Source organism: Muscardinus avellanarius (genome assembly GCF_963383645.1).
Source record: "Muscardinus avellanarius genome assembly, chromosome: 4".
In the NCBI taxonomy this organism is placed as follows: Eukaryota; Metazoa; Chordata; class Mammalia; order Rodentia; family Gliridae; genus Muscardinus; species Muscardinus avellanarius.
The window spans coordinates 53,819,321-53,839,707 of NC_137789.1; the positions used below are offsets into that span (position 1 = coordinate 53,819,321).

The window sequence follows — 20,387 nt, forward strand, 5'->3', positions numbered from 1 at the left end:
ATGCTGTCACCTCAGAAAGAAATTTACCAATACAAAGGAGAAGTGCTGTGAGGAAGCCCTGCTAGGTGCTGAGAGAAGGGAACTGAGCTGCTTCATGGAGTCTGGGAGATGGGTCCCTGCTGAGATCCAAAAGAGAAAGTCACATGAATGAGGTGGTGGAGGGAGGTACAAGAAGATGGAACAGCCCAGCAAAAGAACCTGAAGGACAAAGGAACCTGGTGAAACTGAAGAGCCACCCATACAGTTGGAGCAGAAAAAAATAAAAATAAAAAAATCACAACCTAGCCAGGCATGGTGGTGCATGCTTGTAACTGGGGAGGCTGAGACAGGATGATTGAGGTTTGCAGCCAGTCTCAGCTACTTAGTGAGACCCTTTGCATCTTAGTGAGACCCTGTTTTAAATTAAAGAATAGAAAATAAGGATGGGCGTGTATTTCAGAGGTAGAATGCCCCTGTGTTCCATCAGCAGTATCACAAAGAAGGAGGAGGAGGAGGAAGAGGAGGAGGAGGAGGAGAAGCAGGAGGAGGAGGAGGAGGAGGAGGAGGAGGAGGAGGAGAGAAATCACACAACCAAATTCACTAACATGCAAGGGAGAGGGAAGGAGAGGGGAGTGTAGATTAGGATAGGGGAACATAGAGGAAGACACATCAAGTAGTGTATGCATGCATAGATGTATAACTAAATCTCACTACGATGTATAATTACAATACACTAATGAAAGTATAAAAAAGAAATCATAGGGTTTCTTCCCTCTTTTAAATCTTTACTGAGTACTCCTCCCCCCCCCAGGTTTGCACTTTTTATCTTGTTTTAGTAGTACTTTAATTAAAGGCTTAAAAGATATTTACCTTTTTTTGTACAGAAGTAACTGATTATTTTATTTTATTTATTTTTTTTTGCGGGTCTGGGATGGAACCCAGGGGCATTCGACCTCCGAGCTACACCCCTGCCCTATTTTTTATTCTTTATTTTGAAACATGGTTTCACTGAGTTGCAGAGGGCCTCACTAAGTAGTTGAGGCTGTCTGTGAACGGTGATTCTCAGCCTCCCGAATGCTGGGATTACAAGCGTGTGCCACCACGCCCGGCTTATTTTATTTTTACAATACTCTTTTAGTGTATTATGATTATACACCATAGTGAGGTTCAATGTGACAAAAACATATATGCACACAGCTCTTAGTGTATTTCTTTTTTTATTTGTTCCCCAATGATATATATCTATTGTTGGTCCTCAAGTTTCAGGTCTTGGATATGTACATTATCAGTGTATAGTTAAATTATACCAGTTCTCCAGCGACACAAGTTACCACAACATATAACCCATGAGTAATTTCATCAAGACCAACCTTTGCTGCTAACGTTTCCACCCACAAATGACTCTGTAAGTAGTAAATGTGCATCACGACCAGGAACCAATGGCAGCGCTTCTCTCAGAGAATCCTGTCAAGGATTGGTTGCTGTGCATCTGTTCTTTAGTTCACATACAGATCCTGTCAAGGATTGGTTGCTGTGCATCGGTTCTTTAGTTCATATACAGCTAGCAATCAGGCAGTCATCGTGCCTCCTCATCTTCCAGGGATAAGCTCACGTGGCATTTTACAAAAATGAAAAACTAAAGAGAAAATTGGCCAACCAAAGAAAAGTACAGCAAAGAACTAAAGGGCAAGAATACTGAAAGTGACTTTCAAATGAAATGGAAAAGGAGTTATGAAAGAAATTGGTGGTCAGAGGGATGTTGGCACCTCTGGTTTGAAATGCTTTAAATATGGAGCCCAAAGAAGTGAATAAAAGCAAGCTTATTGTCATAAGTGAGGGAAGCGGATGTGATGTGATCAAAGCGGGTGGTGATACAGAGAGAAGTGATGCTGGAGAAAGAAATGTAGTTCTAACTCTGAGAGATAGAATGTTGAGGCTGAGCCAACCTCGGAAAGAAATACAAGTCACCCAGGCAGAAGACAGATACTTGCTCCATATGCCTAGTTATACAATGGAAAGGAGGTATGTACTGTTTGAACTACTTTTGATTATTTTTATACAAAGAAAAATTAATTCTAAAAATCTGTATTGTTTCAAACGATAGTATGCTAAGTAATCATTAGCTTTACTATATATCCCTTTATTAACAGGGCAGAGAGTAAAATGTTTTCTAGAGTTCCCACAAATTGTTTTTAAAGCCCATTGAAAAGGCCTACTTTTTCCCCATTGATTACTATCAGCATTTCCCTGGGTTTGGCCTGCATGGTTGCTTTTATGGTTCCATGCTATCATGCAAGGCAGAAATGGACTGTAAATTTACTGAATCTAACCAATATGGCATTTTCAATGTGTTTTAAGAGCAGATTCATTTGAGAGGATCGAAGTCATTTTCTGAGTTAGCAAAATTCCCAGTCGTGAGAATTCTAAGTTAACAACAGACCTGGAAAATATTTAGTTAAGAAAATCTTTCGAACATTATCCAAATATTAGACGTGAAATTTTAGGTGTAAGCAGCTTTAAAGTCCTAAAACTTCCTAGTATAATAAAAACAGAAAAAAGTCTGTCTATGTTGTATTTTATTGGGACTTCATATTTAAACATTTTAACTACAAAAATTATTTTTAATGCTTCAATCAAAAGCACCTGTGAGTGAAATACGCAAAATAGTTAAAAGTTCATTTAAATCACAGAAAATCAAAGATGAAAAATTCACATACCGATTGTAGAAATCATCTCGGTAGTAATCGTAGTCAAAGACATAACCACTAAAGAGGGAAATAAAAAAAGAAATTAGTTTGTAATTTCTACGTTTGTTTCAAGCACATTAACTTTGGTATTCATTTACAATGTTACATCAAAAAATCCATGTTATTTTTTAAAATGCTTATTTTCAGTGTAATTGTGTACCCAAAGGGCTTTACAAGACAATATCCAATTTGGTATAATGTCCTGTCAAATTATCATTACATGTTTGGCAGTGTAGAGGCTGATAATGGTTTGTGTGGTTTGAAATGGAAGATGAGAGCAGACAGCAAAATAAATATTTTTTAATACTTGTAATAAAATATGAACAAGGACCATTTTTTCCTCCGGAAAAGGTAACAATTTGTCATTTCTTCCTAAAATAACAAAGCTACTCCTTTTAACTTAGGAATGTGCTATGAGGCTAAACAATGAACAAAAGGCATTAGAATAAGTGGAAAATATAAACAGGAATCTACAATGACCAACTTATTAAAGGAAAGATGAATAGAAATGTAGAGATTTTGTATCATTTTTTTCATTCTAAAAGCTGTGAATTCCATGCTTTAAATAGAAAAAAAAAAAAAGAACCCTTGGCTGAGTCTTACTAACACTAACTTAATATTTCAGAGTATTTAAATAGGAATTAACAACTGCATTTTAGTGATAAGATTATTATGACAAAACTCCCTAAAGGAATATATAATAAAAATTTCCTACATCCATGTGCAGAATTGTTTGAGTTTATGAAGCACTTTATTTGCATTTAAATTTTAGTCATCAAAATAACTCTGTTGCATAGAGTAACTAGAAGACTCTAAGATGCAAAACATCTAAGTGACTTGTTTAATTTTTTTGTAACAGTAAATGCCTGAGCTGAGATTTGAGAAGAGATTTTTATTTATTTTATTTTGAAAAAATAAAATAAAATGAACCTAGGTGCATTTTTTTTGGGTTTTTTTTTTTTTTTTTGGCAGTACTGGAGATGGAACCCAGGGGAATTCTAACTCTGATCTACACCCACAGCCCTATTTTTTATTCTTTATTTTGGAACAGGGTCTCACTAAATTGCAGAGGGCCTCACTAAATAGCTGAAACTGGCCTCAAACCTGCAATCCTTCTCTCTCAACCTCCCAAGTACTGGGATTACAAGCATGTACCACCACCACCACCAGCTTGAACCCTGGGGCATTTTGCCTTTGAGCCATACCCCTAAATCTTTTCATTTTTACATTGTATCAGGGTCTCGCTAAGTTTCCAAGGGCCTTGCTGAGTTGCTAAGGCTGCTTTGGAAACTGCAATACTTTTGTCTCAGCCTCCCAAGTAGTGGGATTATAGGCATGCACCACTACACCTAGTTTGAGAAGTCTTCTGAATCTGTGTCTGGAGCTGTTTCCATATCTTTCCACCCTCCCCAACCCTGGAAAAAAAATCTAAATCTTATGATTAATGAAATACCTCTAACACAGGAGTGAGAGATTACTTTCAAATGCTTATTTACTTATTTGAGTTTGCATTGTGGTAAAATATACAGAGCTTCAAACTTATCACTCTAACCATGTCTAAGTATTCAATTCAGTGGCATTAAATATACTCAAAAGTTGTATAAATACCACTATCTATTTCCAAAACGTTCCCATTATCCTAAAGAGAAACTCTGAACTAATTAAACAGTACCTTTCTTTTTTCAGTACCCTCCAGACCCTAGTATAAACTCTATTTTGTCATTGTGATTTTGCCTATTACAGGTTATTTCACATATCATGCAAATATTAATTCAAGTACAAATCATAAATCATGTAATTATATAATATTTGCCCTCTTTGGTCTGGTTTACTTCATTTTTAGCATAATATTTTCAAATTTTATCCATGTGGCATATATCAGAATTCCTATCTAATTTCAGCCTGAGTAATATTCCACTTTTTGTTTTTTTTTTATTCACCTGTTGATATACATTTAAGCGATTTCTTCTTCCTCATTTTTGAGAATAATGATGCTGCGATCACTGTGTATTTCCTTGGCAGTGGTACAGACAGAAAATAAGCAAATAGTTTAAAACAGAAATGCTCAGAAGGAAACAAATGGGGTAGATGCAAACAGAGATTGAGGGAGAATTGTCAGGGCATTGGTGAGGGTTGTACTCCCTAAGGAGATGACATGCAGGTAGAGGAATAAAGGAAAAGCAAGGGCCTGCCACCAACCAGCGGGGCAGGAAAAGGGGCAGAGGAGGAAATGTGAGCACAAAGGCACCATTAGGAAGGACTGAGAGACGCAGGAAAGTAAGGCGTTCAGTCCAGGGTGACTGCCCTTCCACTGGACCATTAAAAACAGGCTACCTTGTTGCAGAAGAGATGGAGTGGAGACAAATTCAAGACACATTTTGGAGGTGGCTGGAGGAACTGGTGAGATTATATTACCCTTTGTCGAGCTGGGGAGTATCAGATGGAAGGAAGAGTTTTTAGAGGAAATTTTAAGAATCAGTTTTGGACATGATAGCTTTGGCATGCTTGTGATATCGTCAAGAAACATGTTCAGGGGACACTGGATATAATCTGAGAGAAGCTCCAATGATAGGATTTGCTGGGGAAATAAGTCTGGGATTAGTAAGCACACTGGTAATCATAAAGCTATCCAAAAGGTGAGATCTTCTTTAGGGGTAGGTGTAGAGGAAAATGGAGGCTGATCCTGTGAGTTCTAGACTTTAGAAGTCAAGGAAGGAGGAGAAGACGAAGTAGCTAAGTCAGGTATGGGTAAGACACTTAGCTGAAAAACAGCTTAGTGTGGGTTCCAGCTGGCCACTTATTACATATGACATCAAGCCCTCTGTCTAATCTTTTTGAACCTCCTCTACAAAATGGGATTGTATAAGGAACCACCTTATTGAATATATTTTTAAATAATTATAGTCATTTGAGTGTTTTATCAGGTTTTTTTTTTGGTGTGTGTGTGTGGTACTGGGGTTACTGGAAACTCTTCTACCTCTGGGCTATACTCCCAGACCTATTTTTATATTTTTATTTGGATACAGGGTCTCTTAAGCCAGCGTGACTGGCTTCGAACCTGCATGATCCTCCTGTCTCCGTATCCCAAGCACAGGGATTACAAGCGTGAGCCACCAGGCCGAGCAGTTTTATCAGTTTTTATAGAGCTAGGATTTACACCAGTTTCTCTGAATCTAAAGTCTATGATTTTTTCCTCTTGTGTCATGTTCCTATAAATATTTGTTATTAAAATAAGCTTAAGAATATTAATTGCCTATAACTTATTTTTTTCCAAAGTGTTAGAGTAGTTTTGAGTTTTGTGCGTCAGATGATGAGGACATTTAATTAAAACATGTAAATTCATTTAGTATTTACATATTTCCTCTTTTCATTAAAAAAAAATCCCTAAGTCCTAAATACCTGTGAGGTCTTCACCTACCAATTTGATCTTCTGAGTAGTGTCTAGTAATAAAAACTTTACAATCAGAATCATAATAGCAATATAATAATGTTGAACAGTTACTAATTCTAATTGAGCATTTACTATGTACCAGACATGGTGCTAAATGTGCTAGATTCTTTAAGTAGCTATTGACTGATTGGACAATTGTTTTCCTATAATAAAAATTCTGAGGATTTTCAGGTATTTTGGAAGTTTATAAAGATATAAATAATAAATAAATAAAACTTACTTCCCAAATAAGCTTATATAGAGAGAATACATGGTCGAATTGTTTTTTATATTTTCCTTATATGCTTCTTTATATTAAAATCTCAGAAGAGTTTAATTACAAGAAGAAGCCAGGACACTGGTCAATTAATAAAGATGGTATTAACATGGATGACAGAATTCCTCTCACGTGCCTTACACCTTTAGGAAATGCCTCAATAATGTAATAGCTCTCTGCAAATTTAACAGCGCATGAGAAAAACGAACTCAATTTTATTTTTCTCAGTTGCTGTTAAATTATCTTGTCCAACCTGCTTATTTTTTTGTTCCGTCGTGACTGCTGAAAATGTATTTACAAAAACCAGTTATAGTTAAGTATCCTGAATTGTCTGATCCCACGTCTCACTGCCTCCATCATGGACTCAATTGTACCTGTCAAAGTTAAAAATGGAAAGGAATGCACAAATAGACCTGTCTTGGTAATCATCCCAAGGCTGCTTTTGTCTAAATGGGCTGGGCTGTTAGCAGAAATGCCACAGCAGTGGTTGGCTCCGGGCATGAGCTGTAAAACCAAGACAGATTTCCAAGGAGGGGAGAGAGAGAGAGATGAAGGGTCACTCCAGACCAAGTCTGGTTAGGTCAGTGTGGCTTCTCTGGGTTTCTTATAACCCTCACCCTTTCAATCCTCTATTGCTTTTTGTTTTTTTCTTGTCTTTCTTCCCTTCCCCAGAGTGGATGTTTTTTTTTTTTTTAATAAAATCTCTAATTTTGTTTTCTGTATAAATCTCTATATGAAATTAGCTGCTAAGTGATGCATTATCATGACTCATATTCAGGTTTATGAGATACTTGATGTTTTTTATAATTACACTGCCAGGAAAAGTTTGTCTTTCAGTTAAGAAAGTCCAACCTAAACTGGGCATGGTGGTGTGTGCCTGTCATCCTAGGACTTAGAGGCTGAGATAGAAGGGTTGCAGGTTCCAGGCCAACCTCAGTAACCTAGTGATACCCTGTTTCAAAACAAAAAATAAATAAAAAGGTGTAACTTGGAGGTAAAGGCCCCTGGGTTCAATTCTCAGTACCAAAAAAAAAAAAAAAGCATATCCTACCCTCAACCCCATTTGTTGTTTAAGTCATAAACTAAGTGTGGTGCTGTTATGTATTATGTGTATAGGCTAGACTATTCTGATTGTTAAGAGAGGAGCTTTGTAATTTTCATTTCAACAGTTTTATATGAATAATGCATTCCTTAGGCCTCTGAAGACAAAATGATAATGAGGTAGTTAGCTTAAGACACTGTCCAGGAGAAAACTAAATCCAAGAACTGTCAAGACTTTTGATGCTAGGGGCCTGGTCATAGTACCCTGTAATATGTGGTTGATTTTATAGAAAAGTAAAATGACGGTTTAGAATATTTAATACAAATAAATATTTTATGTTGTTTTTGTAAAATCTGGTCTACTTTTATGACTTTTACTATCTGTGTCAATGTATCTTTATTCTAATTGCTGAGATGCCCTTAAAGTTTAATGCAAAATTCTCAGAATACTAGAAATGTGTAGCTGCATACCCACACCCTTTCTTTTATTACTGAAGATTAAATGAGAACCAAATAACTTTCCTGGAATTTCATTTAAACTTTTTCATTTATACTAGAGGAAATCACAACTCATTGGGATTTGCAATATATGCAATCAATTTTATTTAATCCCTTTGACTTCATAAAATCAGTTTCATATGAGTAGACTAATACACAAAGTATTTCTTTTTATTTTCCCTCACAGAACTTCATTAAAATATAATCTGAAGAATATTAATAAACTTCCTAGTATAAGCAGGGAGCATTTTAATGGTTTTCTAGCAGACATCCTGCCAATAATAACTACTACTAGAGCCTTCTCAATTATTATATCTGGGTACCTAAATTAAAAATATTCAATTATCGAGCTTTCATTGCAAATAAGGTGCAATACTGGGAGTTGTGGGTAATAATATCAGGATAACTTAAAGAAATGCCAATTTAAGTATAAAGGATTAAAAATGCACATATGACTGTAATTTGAAGCAGAATTAAATAAGTATCCAAACATTAAAACTCTGTGTGAGAGCTTATATGCAAAAGAAATGGGATATGCTGCTGGGATACAGGAGTCAAAGAAAGCTTCATAAAAGAGATGACCTTTTAACTGGACCTTGTAAAAGGGTAGGGACAAATGAATGTTCAGAAGTTCAGTCTTGTGTGGTTTAAAATATGGTTCTAAAATATGTGGGTCAAGAATGGAGAATGGTGCTTTATAAAGATTATTTTCTCTAACAGAGCTATTTTATTTTTACATGATTTTATTGGTACAATGACATTATATGTTATATTCAGGTTCAAAGAGATATATGCATGCATAAACACAATACATATTGGTGTGTTTCTATTCTGCACCCCACCTTGCTACCCCCTGTACATGCTAGTGAGATTGGTATGGTTAGCTGCAGGATAACTGGCTGAGTTTGCAGAGGTTTGGGTGAAATTAGAAGTATTCTTCTTGGTTCCTTCAGAATCTAGTTTCCAACTCATCATAAAATGTTGATGCACATTTCCAATGCTCAGAGGACCCACTTTTCAACAGATTTATAAACTTTGCCAAAATAATGTGAACAAAAATCTATCTTCACTTTAGAAAATACATATAAATTCTGTAAATTTCCTATGGTGTGTGTGTAGTAAATACATATAAATACACATATTTAAAACTCAAAAACAGTGAAATAAGCTACATAGTTCAAATTTTGCTAACTAAATTTACTCCTCAGGAACTTTAGAATGGGGAGAAAGATTATGAAATTTTCAGAGTTCCTGCTAACTGTTGATCAGGACCTGTCATCTTTGGTAGAGAAAGGGCCTAAAGTTCAAAATATTAAAATAATTTGCTCAATCTAGATAAGGGTTCTGATCTTTCACTTTTCTGAGTTAAGTTTACTGTTTCACATAGTTAAAGCCACTTAAATTAATTTTAAAAAAATTTTGTGATGTGAGGTGTGAAGAATGAATTCTGGAAATAAGAGAGAAAGAGAAGGAAGAGAAAAATGAACCATATTCTCTCTTCTGGCTGATTTAATGTTGATTTTTCTGGAAAGGCATTGAGGATTAAACCCAGAGGTCTTCTACCTCCAAACCACTCCCTCAGTCTGATGTTATTTCTTTTGGAAACAGGGTCTTATAGGTTGCTGAGAGCCTCACTAAGTTGCAAAGACTGGCTTTGAATCTGAGGTCCTTCTGTCTCAGCCTCCTAAGTACTGGGATTGCAAGTGTGAGCCATCACACCTTTTTGTTAATGTGGATTTTGAGTCTGGAAGTACTGACTTGAATGGCATGTGCTGTTACTCTTGTCTGTGCTCTATTCTTTTCGGGAGCATATTTAAAAATGTCCTTCCAAAATTGTGTTCAGTTTTCACTTTTGTCTCCCAGTCTAGAAGGAGTGGAAAAATATGTGCATATTTCTCTTTGCTGCATGGTTATTTAAAAAAACTTTAATGAAAATGAAAATTTCATTTTCACAAACAGCATGACAAGTCAGTTAAGAGAGTTACAGATGTAAAAAGAGAAGGAGCAAAACTCTAGGTATTTTGAAGAATTGGTCTAGAGTTACCTGGTCTTACCCAGATGGGTACAACTGTCAGCAAACTGGTATTCCTGGTCACACATGTTTTTATATCCCCTACTAATCATATTTGTTGCTAATGGCTTGAACATAATTTCTTTTTTGCAAATTATAAAAAAATAAGAACTATGAGAGCAACAATAAAAGCAACAAGTCTTCAGCTGCTTCCCACAGCCTACATGGTAACTTATAGACTATAACATTAAGGAGTCTCCAATCCTTCATGATACATTCAATCACTACTCCTTCAGTATTTGCTCTCTGGCCCTACTCTTGCTCCTTGCTCTCAGGCAAAGAGATGCTTGCTTCTATACACAATCTTTTGCATTAGCTCAACAGCAAATTTCCTGCTATGCTCTGCATCCATCAAGGTATGTTGTGTCTTTTTTCTATTGGAAGTGCATTCATTAGTAAAGGCTCAACTTGAGTTCCACATCTCCCCCAATCATAAAATTTATTGAATCAGATTAAATTCCACTTCCTGTCTTATCCTTTAATTATAGTCCTTTTGTGTTTACATGTGACTCATGGTTGTCAGCTCTTTGTTTTTCTTGTCACTTAGCTAATCTATATAGATTTATTTCTATTAGCCTTTCCCCTTCATGAGCCAATCCTTCCATTCCATTAATCATCCCTGTCTTTCTTCTTTCAACTTAATCCAATTTATCTGAATTTCTTGACACTGACGTTTTCTGTTAAATATTCTAAGAGAACTCATGTCAAAAGCCAGCAGAGTATTATCCATCTCTTTGTTTTAACAGAATTTCGTTATTAATGTGCAGGTCTTATTCTTCTACATTCATATGCTTACTTTGATCAAAGCATATATTATATTTAACTGTTTATAATTATGTTTTACTATAATGAGCTTCAAAGAGTGATTGTAGCCACCCAATAGATATTTATAAGTTAAATGTTCACATTAGTTTGGAATTTTCTGTTATAGTTCTCCCATGAGAAAAATATTTACATTGGAAGCCTCAAATATCTGTATATCAATATTAGAATGTTTAGACCATAACAAATACCATGCTGGGTTGTATCTTTATTCTCTTTATCAGCTTATTATTTCTCAGTTCCTTGCTTTGTGAGGTAAGGCCTCCCTTCCAGATTTCTGTGGGTTTTTCTTCTTGATCCAATGGCCTGGCTACTTACAGGGTATCAGAGACATGGTGATGAACCCTGACATCCCAGCAGGGTTCTTCTTACTTGTAACTCCACCCACATCCCAATAAATGTCTCTGTTATTCAGTAGGCTGCTCTTATGGTTAGATGTAGAATGTCCCCTGAAGAGGACATGATCTAATGTTCAGAATTGAAAGATTTAAGTCATGAGGGTTCTAATCTAATCAGTAACCTAGGGAGGTGAGATGTGGCTGGAGGAGGTGAATTCCTGGGACTGTGGCCTTAGGGATTGTGATTTCTGTCTTTGAATATCCTTGCTTCTTGGCCTTCTCTCTTGCTTCTAACCTTTATGATGTGAGAAGAGTCCTTGCTCTCTCCCTTTCTCTGCTTCCTGCTGTCATGTCCTGAGATTCACAGAGATAGTCCAACCTGACATGGACTAAAACTCTGAGATCTCTAAAAACTGTCAGTCAATAAATCTTCCTTCCTCTAAGTTGTGTGGTCAGTTGTTTTGGACCACAGCAATGAGAATGTTGACTGAGACAGCTGTACTTACATCCTTTCCAATAAAAGCTGCATCCAGCTTTGGGGGGAGAGTCTCTTCAAGTGTGTTTTTTCCGTAGATCTTCTCCCTCAGCCTTAGACATAATAGTCATCCCCTACATTTTCTATCCCAATATTCTTTTCAATCTCTTAGCCTTTTTATTTTTATTTTTATTTTTGTGGTACTGGGGATGAAACCCAGAGGCATTCTACCTCCAAGCTACACCCCCAGCCCTATTTTTTATTCTTTATTTTGAAACAGGACCTCAATAAGTTGCAGAGGGTCTCTCTAAGTAGCTGAGGCTGGCTGCAAACCTGTGATCCTCCTGTTTCAACCTCCCAAGTACTGAGATTACAAACATGCACCACCATGCTCAACTCTCTTATTCTTTTTAATGACTTATCTTTTACTGATTCATAATTCTTTATTTTACATTTTTTGCTGTTAAAATTACTAGTTATTTTTGTCTTCACTTTCCTGAGTGGATCCTGGTGGAAAAAAATCTATGTAGGCATTTTTTATTCTGTGTTTGAAAATGGTCAGATATGACACAAAGTTAAAGGATCTGAGTAGTCCATTTGCAAATAAATCCTATTTGTATCTTATGCATTTAGCATTTTTATTAGCATGATTTAACATATCAAGTGCTCAGTTTTTCATAGTGGAGACTGGCTTATAAAATACTTGAGAGTGAGCCAGGCGTGGTGGCACACGCTTGTAATACCCGCGCTTGGGAGGCAGAGACAGGAGGATCGCGCTGGTTCGAAGCCAGCCACGTGCGCTGGCTTAGGAGACCCTGTTTCCAAAATAGAAATGTAAAAATAGGTCTGGGAGTGTAGCCCGGAGGCAGAAGGGCTTCAAGGAACCCCCAGTACCACCAAAAAAACAAAAAAAACCCCAAAAAATTTGAGAGTGAAATCAAAAGGAATAATAGTAATGATGATGATGATAACAATGATAAAGATAATAATGTAATAATAATAATAATAATAATAATAATAATTAATAATGTTAAACCAGATATTGGTGCAAGAATTACTTAGGTGTTTTTGTCCATTGAAAGCTCAATATAATTTATGAATGTGATATACAACCACAAAGCTAATTAAATCTAAATTGGCATTTAATAAAGTATAGTGTATTTCTAAAAAGAGGTAATAATTCCAATGGACTCTTGCCTTTGAGACATCATGGCAAATATTTAGCTCAATATGTGTCAGTGCAATTCTAGAAGGCTTTTGAATGACTGTAATGAACACAGATAAAGAAAACTGGGATGACAAAAAGCCTCAAAACAATGACCCTCTGTGGAAATGGTTGAATTAAATAAGGATGTTTGGTCTAGAGAAGAAAGCCTTTGGAGATGAAGGTGGCTATTTATTTAACTATTTGAAAGGCTACTAAGTGCATGAGGAATCAAAATGATTCATTGTGTCTCCAGAAAGCAAAGTATTAAAGGGCAGCAATTAAAAGGGAGACGGTTACTGCTAAATATAACAAAGAAATACAAAAATGTGTTCCAAATACCTTGAGGGTCTAGTAGTTCAGGGGAACATCAAAATTAAAAATTAAAAATACCATGACAAAACACTGTATGATCTAGTCAAACAAAGATGTGTACACAACAAGATAAGCCCGAGATCCACCTGTGAGGAATTTTATTAAGAAGAGAATTAATGCATTGAATGCTTCTGGGATATCTTCCAAGTTAAAGTTTCATTAAAATCAAATGACATTGTTAAATAATAACACTTGGATATTCACATTCAGCTCTAAAAAAGTGGTTTTCTTTCCTTTAGTACAGGTTCTGTTCTCTGCCTTTCTTCAATCAAACTGATGCAGGATATAAGAAAAATTGAAAATTGAACCTTTATGTTATCTAGAAACAAATAAAAAAGAATATTTCTTCTTGAACCTATGGGATATCAAATACTTGACTCAGAAAAAACTATAGCTTTAGATGCTTTCATTCTTGAAAAAGAAAGATGATTTTTTATTTTTTTTATTTATTTATTTTTTTTGAACTTGGAAAATCAGTTTATTTAACCATGGGAAAAACAGACTAGCAGGCTAGGGACACTGACTAGCCAGTCTAGGGACAACAGACTAGCCAGAGTAGGGACAGAGCTTTGTCCTTATCTCTTTAGAAATAGAAGAACCTAATAAACCAAAATAAACCCCAAAGAGGAAATTAATATACAGTTTAAGTCTGAAAATTCATCATCATACCTGTTCAAATGGAAGGAGAAAAATATGATTTTTATCAGTAGATGCTAGAGGCATTGGATAAAATTTAAGAGGTATTCTTGTAATAGATTCAAAGTAAAAAAGCAATAAGAAAACTACTTGGATATGATAGATTATGTGCCAAAACAAGTCAGAAATATTATCTTAACTTAAAATAGTCAAACCACTTAAAATCATGAGGAAGCTTTTATTGCCATTATTCTAATAAAAATATCTTGAAGGTTTAATCACATCTTTATATACTAAACTTTATATACTAGACTATAAAAGAAAATTCTCATTTCACTAGGCAATGCACTTGGTGTTTTGAATTGACCATGTTCTTTATTCTTTTTTTTTTTACAAACTTATATTGCACTGAACACATATTACCTAAAATTAGTATTTCCTGCAAGTATTATAATAGGAAAGTGGGATATTGGGTATTATTTTATTGACTTTATTTTCACCCTCAATTATGACCTTCTTGTGGAAACATCGTTTACTGCTATGATTTCTATTTCTCCCATTGATTAATAAGCCAATTCTTACCCCTGTATCATACATTTGTAGAAGAGATACTCTCCCTCATAATCCTATTCATCAGAATTTTCTTTTATAGTCTCATCTCTACCAGCTGAGTTTTATAAATGTCAATTTTTTTTTCTGCCAGCACTATTATTTTCCCACCACAGTCATTTTCAAGAAAAAAAAAATCATTCCTTTTATGTCAATCTTAGTTAAAGAACATAATGCATATTGTGTTAAATGTAGATTTGTAGATTAGGTTGCTTCTTATGATGCTGGTATCTGGGGTAGATTGAAACAAACTAAATTTTTTAAATATGAGCTCAGGCTTTCATATTTGCTAGGCAAGTGCTTTACCACTGAGCTACATTCCCTAGTCTAAGGTTTGTTTTGTTTTGTTTTGTTTTGTTTTTGGTGCCACTACACCTCCAGGCCTATTTTATTTTTTATTTTATTATTTTTAAACAAGGACTCATTAAGTTGAAGAACCTCCTTTCTCAGACTCCCAAATACTGGGATTACAAGTGTGTACCACCATACCTAGCTATTAATAATAATAATAATTATTATTAATTTTGAAACAGGGTCTCACTGGGTTTATGAGAGTCTCACTACTTGCTGTCCTCAAACCTCGATCCTCCTGTCTCAGCATTCCAAATACTAGGATTACATGCATGTGCCACCATGTCTGGCTTTCTTTCTGAACTTTCCTGAGCTAAAGAAACAGACCTTTTTCTATAATGTTCTTTAGTTTCTAAAATTGAACCTTATGTGCAGAGGAATGTGTCTCTTTGACTCCTCAGATATGTCTATCATCCGAGTACTTGGGAGGCTGAGACAAGAGGATCGCAGGATTGAGAGATCAGCCTCAGCAATTTAGTAAGACTCTATCAGCAAACTACTGAAATCCTGTTTCAAAATAAAAAATAAAAAAGGGCTGAAGATTTAGCTTGGAGGTAGAATGACTTTGAGCTCAATCCCCAGTATAAAACACACACACACACACACACACACACACACACACACACACACACACACTATTTCTGTTTACTTTTACTGGAGAATTTTTTCACAAGCTTTCATCTTTTTCTTCTTAATTCTTTTCTGTTTTGGTTAAGTCAACATTTAATGTGTATGCTGTTGGGACTATGTAAATCTTATTCGTAGTTGAGCAATGTACATTGCAATGATTAAACTTCCTTCTTGTACACATTGTTGTTGACTCGGCATTTATAAACGCCTCTTCATTCTTCCTGGGAGCCCCTGTGTTCTGCTGCAACCCAGGTTGCTCCTGCCTAAGTCACTACAAAGCCACCGCCCTGGTACTCCTCTCCACCTCAGATCCGTGCTGTACCCTTTCCACCTTTATTTTTTATTTTTATTTTGCATATTCAGTGATTATAGTTATACAACTTTCTGTGGATTACTTAGACAAGGTTTGTGAATCATTAGGTTTCTGAAAATAGAGCTGATCCTCATTATTTGTGGATTCTGTATTTGTAGATTGGTGAAATTCTGTGACCGTCATCTCAGTACTGGTCAAACTCTCTTAATTATTCACACACATGTAAAAAGGTTGCAAAATCTGTGAGTCACCTGATATGCAGGTTCCAGCTGAGTTTAAACAGCGTCACTCTGCCACCTTGTTTTAACTCTTACACTATAGAAGAGTTAAGTAGGCGCCCCCAGGTGCCAAGGAAGGCCGCCTTACGGCCCTTCAGGGGGTCTCACGCGCCTGTCCCGGCCCAGGTCCTGTTTCACAGTGGCGTGTCCTGTCCTTGCGCAGGAAGGCGGGGTTAGCGGCTTCCTCCACGCCTTCATCGCAGAGGTGTTCGCCATGGTGAGAGCGCACGTGGCCGCCTTAGGAGGGAACGCCGTGGTCTCCTACATCATGAAACAGTGCGTCTTCATGGAGAACCCGAGTAAAAACCAGGCACAGTGTCTTATAAACGTAAGTGGTGATGCAGTGATTTTTGTTTGTGAGTCGGACTTGGAAGTGGTCTCAGCTCAGCAGCCACCTGCCACCTGCCAGCCGCTCTGCACCGGAGAAGTCACAACCTGAAGGGGTTGGAAGGAACGAGCAAGCAGAGGACGGCCGTCTGACGCAGAGCTCCGCCATCCCGCAGACAAATTCAAGCGGACATCATTGAGCTCGTCAAGGAAGAACTGAACATTTACGCGTAGATTTGACTTATCTGGAATCTCTTGGAGTCATGACAGTTCCTCACCTTGACGTTTGTAGGCCTAGCTTTGACAGGCCCTATGGAAGCTTGTACCTTCAGCAAGTTAAGATAAATTTCTACATGAATTGTAACAAAGATAGGAGATATTTGTAACTTATGTTGATTTGAATAAAGTCATTATTTACAAGTGAATTGGGAAGATTATCAGGAATATAGAGTAACTACCTAATGGTTATTTAGAAAAAACTAAGGAAGAAGTTCAGTCTGTTAATGAATAAATAATTGATTTGAGAAATGTGTGGGAGAAACGGACAAAGGCTTTCAGAAACTACTGTGTGGGTTTCTTAACGAGTTTAATTCCTATGAGGAGTTCTGTGACAACTGAACGGTGGCTTTAGCCATCCTTTAGAAAGAAGTTAAAATTCTGAAAATTGTATCTGTTATAAATGCACTGTAACTACTGTAATAGAAAAAGTAATATATTAGAGCTGGTGTCCTCGTTGAAAGTTTTAATATCTCCAGGGAGCTTGGAAGAAGCATAGTTTTCATAAATGGCCACTTTTGAGTTGTTATTTAATTTGAATTGAAGGGTCTTATTAGCTTCAATTAGGAAGAGAGTATGAGTGAATTTTGTTGCGGTAGTAGAAATACAATTGATATAGTAGGAACATAAAATTATTTTCCAATAAAATTATATTACACTCCTGCCGTGTATACAGAATTTTAGTAATGTCTTAGAGATTTTTGATGCTGAGTCAGGGTTATTGTATTTGGCATAGAATTTGGAAATGAAACTTGAATATGCTGCAAAATATTGAATGTATACATAGAAATACGTTTTTGTCAATGCCAAATGCCCATTGTGAATGAATCCTAAATTCCTCCTTTGCACAGTGAAATTTCTCTATAAAACTCATGATTTTTTCTCAGAAGTTGTCCTAAAGATTGTCATTTCCTTTACCACAGGTGTCAGTATTTTTCTGTATTTTGTTATAATTTTATTTTTAAAATAAAAGTTTACAAACTGGAAAAAAAAAAGAGTTACGTAATACCGCTACGTAATACCCTACTATACACAAGCATCTCTTTGTGATCTACTCTTTTGCACTTTTGTGCAAAAATCATTGGCAATTTTGCTATGTAAGATGGCTCCAAGAATAGTACTGAAGTTCTGTCTTGCGTTTCTAAGTGAAAAAGTGCTGAGAGGTGCCCTAAAAGGAAAAATCAAGTGTTGGGCTTTGTTCAGATGTGAATTATACTGCTACTGGCTGGGATTGAACCCAGGGGCATTCTACTTTGAGCTCCACCTCCAGCCGTATTTTTTTATTTTGAAACAGGTTCTCACTAAGTTGCAGAGGTCCTCACTAAGTAGCTGAAGCTGGCTGCAACCCTGTGACTAGGATTACAAGCATGAGCCACTATGCCTGGCTTTCTAATTTTTTCTTCTTGTATTCTTAAAACAAACAAACAGACAAAAAAACAACAATAAAGAGCCGGGCGTGGTGGCGCACACTCGTAATCCCTGCACTTGGGAGGCAGAGACAGGAGGATCTCTCAGATTCAAAGCCAGCCACATGGGCTTAAGAGACCCTGTTTCCAAATTAAAAAAAGAAAGTATAAAATAGGTCTGGGAGTGTAGCCCGGAGGTAGAAGGGTTTCTAGGAACCCCAGTACCACAAAAATAAATAAATAAATAAATAAATAAATAAATAAATAAACCTTTTCCTATTTTTATAAATATTAATTATAGGTTTTATTTTTAGTTCAATTTAGCTTTACACTCCCCATATTCCTATTTTTTTTTTGTACTGGACATTGAGCCCAGGGACATTTTATATATCTGAGCTACATTACTAGCTCAATTTTATTTTTATTTCAAAATAGGCTTTTGTTAAGTTGCTGAGGGCCTAAGTTCCTGAGGCTGGCCTTGAACTTGTGATCCTCTTGTCTCAGTCTCCCAAGAACTAAAGTTACAGGTATGCATGACCACACCCAGCTTTCTGGGGTTTTCTATCATATTGAATATCTTCTCAAATGTCTGGAGATTCTCTGCTGGGTTGGTTATATCTCAGAGCAAAACATTACTGGAAGGTCTTGTGTGTGTGTGTGTGTGTGTGTGTGTGTGTGTGTGTGTGTGTGTGTGCCTTGTGAAAGAATGTTTCCTGGCTTTGTTGTCTTGTGGGGCTTAATGCAGCGTGATGGGATATGGTTCTAGAAAATTACTGGGAATGTCCCATGTCAGCATCTGTAGATCTTTAGGGATGGTGTTTCCTGCTCATTAAAAATAAAGTCTCATCCTAGTGTGTGGGTTATCCCAGTTTTCTGTAGGCTGTCAAGGTAGTGGTAGCATTTTTTAACCAACTGGGAAGCACAAGGACAGTTAGTTGAGTGTGGTGACCTCTGGCACCCAGGGAACACTTCCCATGTATTCATTTTCCCTCTACTGCTGAAACTATTGCAAATCAAAGGAGCTGCCTGTTGAAGATACGGAGCTTTAAAAATGAAGAAATAAAAGAGAAGCAGGAGTGAGGAGGAGCTAGAGAGAAGGAAGAGCAGGGGAGAAAGGAAAAGAAAGGAAAATGGAAGGTAAGAGGAAGAAAGAGGCAAAGGAAGAGAAGGAGGAGTAGAAAAAAAGTGAGAAGGAAAGAGGGATGGGGAGTAGGAGGAGGAGAGAAGGAAGGGTGGGAAGACAGGGAGGAAGGAGGAAGGGAGTAGGAAGAGAGGGGAGGCAAGTTGAAGAAAGGTTGACAGTCACAGTGATTTCATCTGCCTTGATGTGGTCACTGTTCAATTTTCAGTTATGTTTCCTCCAATATCTCTTGTAAGATGTTCAGCCAGATGGTGCTACTGGCCATTTCCAGATGAGAAATAAAACCCGCCTAGCTTTATGTCCCATTATATATTAAGAGTCCCACAAGTTTTTATTAACTCTTTTTCAAGAGTTATCAAAACATACCTTATGTGACAGATGTCTACTCTTGTTGCTTTTTCAGTAGATCAGAGTTTTCAACCAATTACTTCTACCATAGATATTAGTTTATTTTTCTTCCTGACTTGATTAGATTATTAGCCTCTTTGAAGGTGAAGACTTAGTCTTGTCCAAGAGTACTTAACCAGGATGAGGTTTTTAATTTTTATTCTAAAATATTTCAGTTCATCATAGCTTAGACTTTTGTGTAAAAATTATATTCCTAGATGTCACAGGACCTTTCAAAATTCTATAAACATTTTCAAATGTTTGTAGAGTGCTTATCTATCATATGTGAGGTCCTGGGTTATATACCCAGCACTGAAAAGAAACCAATGGCCAACCAACCAACCAATCAACCAAATAAGCAAAGCTGTTTATTCTTATTCTATCTAGTCATAACCTGTAAAAAAGGGATTCACTGACTGGGACTGTTTTACCAAATCCACTACGGGAAGCACAGGTCTGGCTCACTTTTGCCTTTTGCTTTGCAGCTACCAATTGGACTTGAACAGAATTTTTCATTGAATAATTCCTATCTAAATACAACTAAATTGATATCATAAAATAAAGATGTAGATCCTGGAAATGAAGTCTCAATTAAAATAAAAGGGTTCTTTAATGTTCACTTATTTTTAACCACTGGTTCATACTTTGGAGGTTTAAATGTTAAGCAAGTAACAGTGTTCTCAAAAATAATGTGAACTGCAAAATAGGCAGAACAGATATTTAAGTCTAAATATATTTTGTACCACCCTTCATCTGACATTGTCAACATTAAATGT

The 20,387-nt window shown here is 36.4% G+C and overlaps 1 protein-coding gene across 1 annotated transcript in view; it reads right to left on the bottom strand.

The window, feature by feature from the left end:
- The window catches only part of RALYL (RALY RNA binding protein like), a gene marked incomplete at its 3' end in the record, with an annotated part of 339,207 nt that overhangs the window by 41,718 nt on the left and 277,102 nt on the right, over nt 1-20,387 (bottom strand). Inside the window, exon 4 of the mRNA XM_080694753.1 lies at nt 2,697-2,744. Coding sequence (XP_080550879.1) covers nt 2,697-2,744 — 48 coding nt within the window. The remainder of the gene's footprint in view (nt 1-2,696; nt 2,745-20,387) is intronic.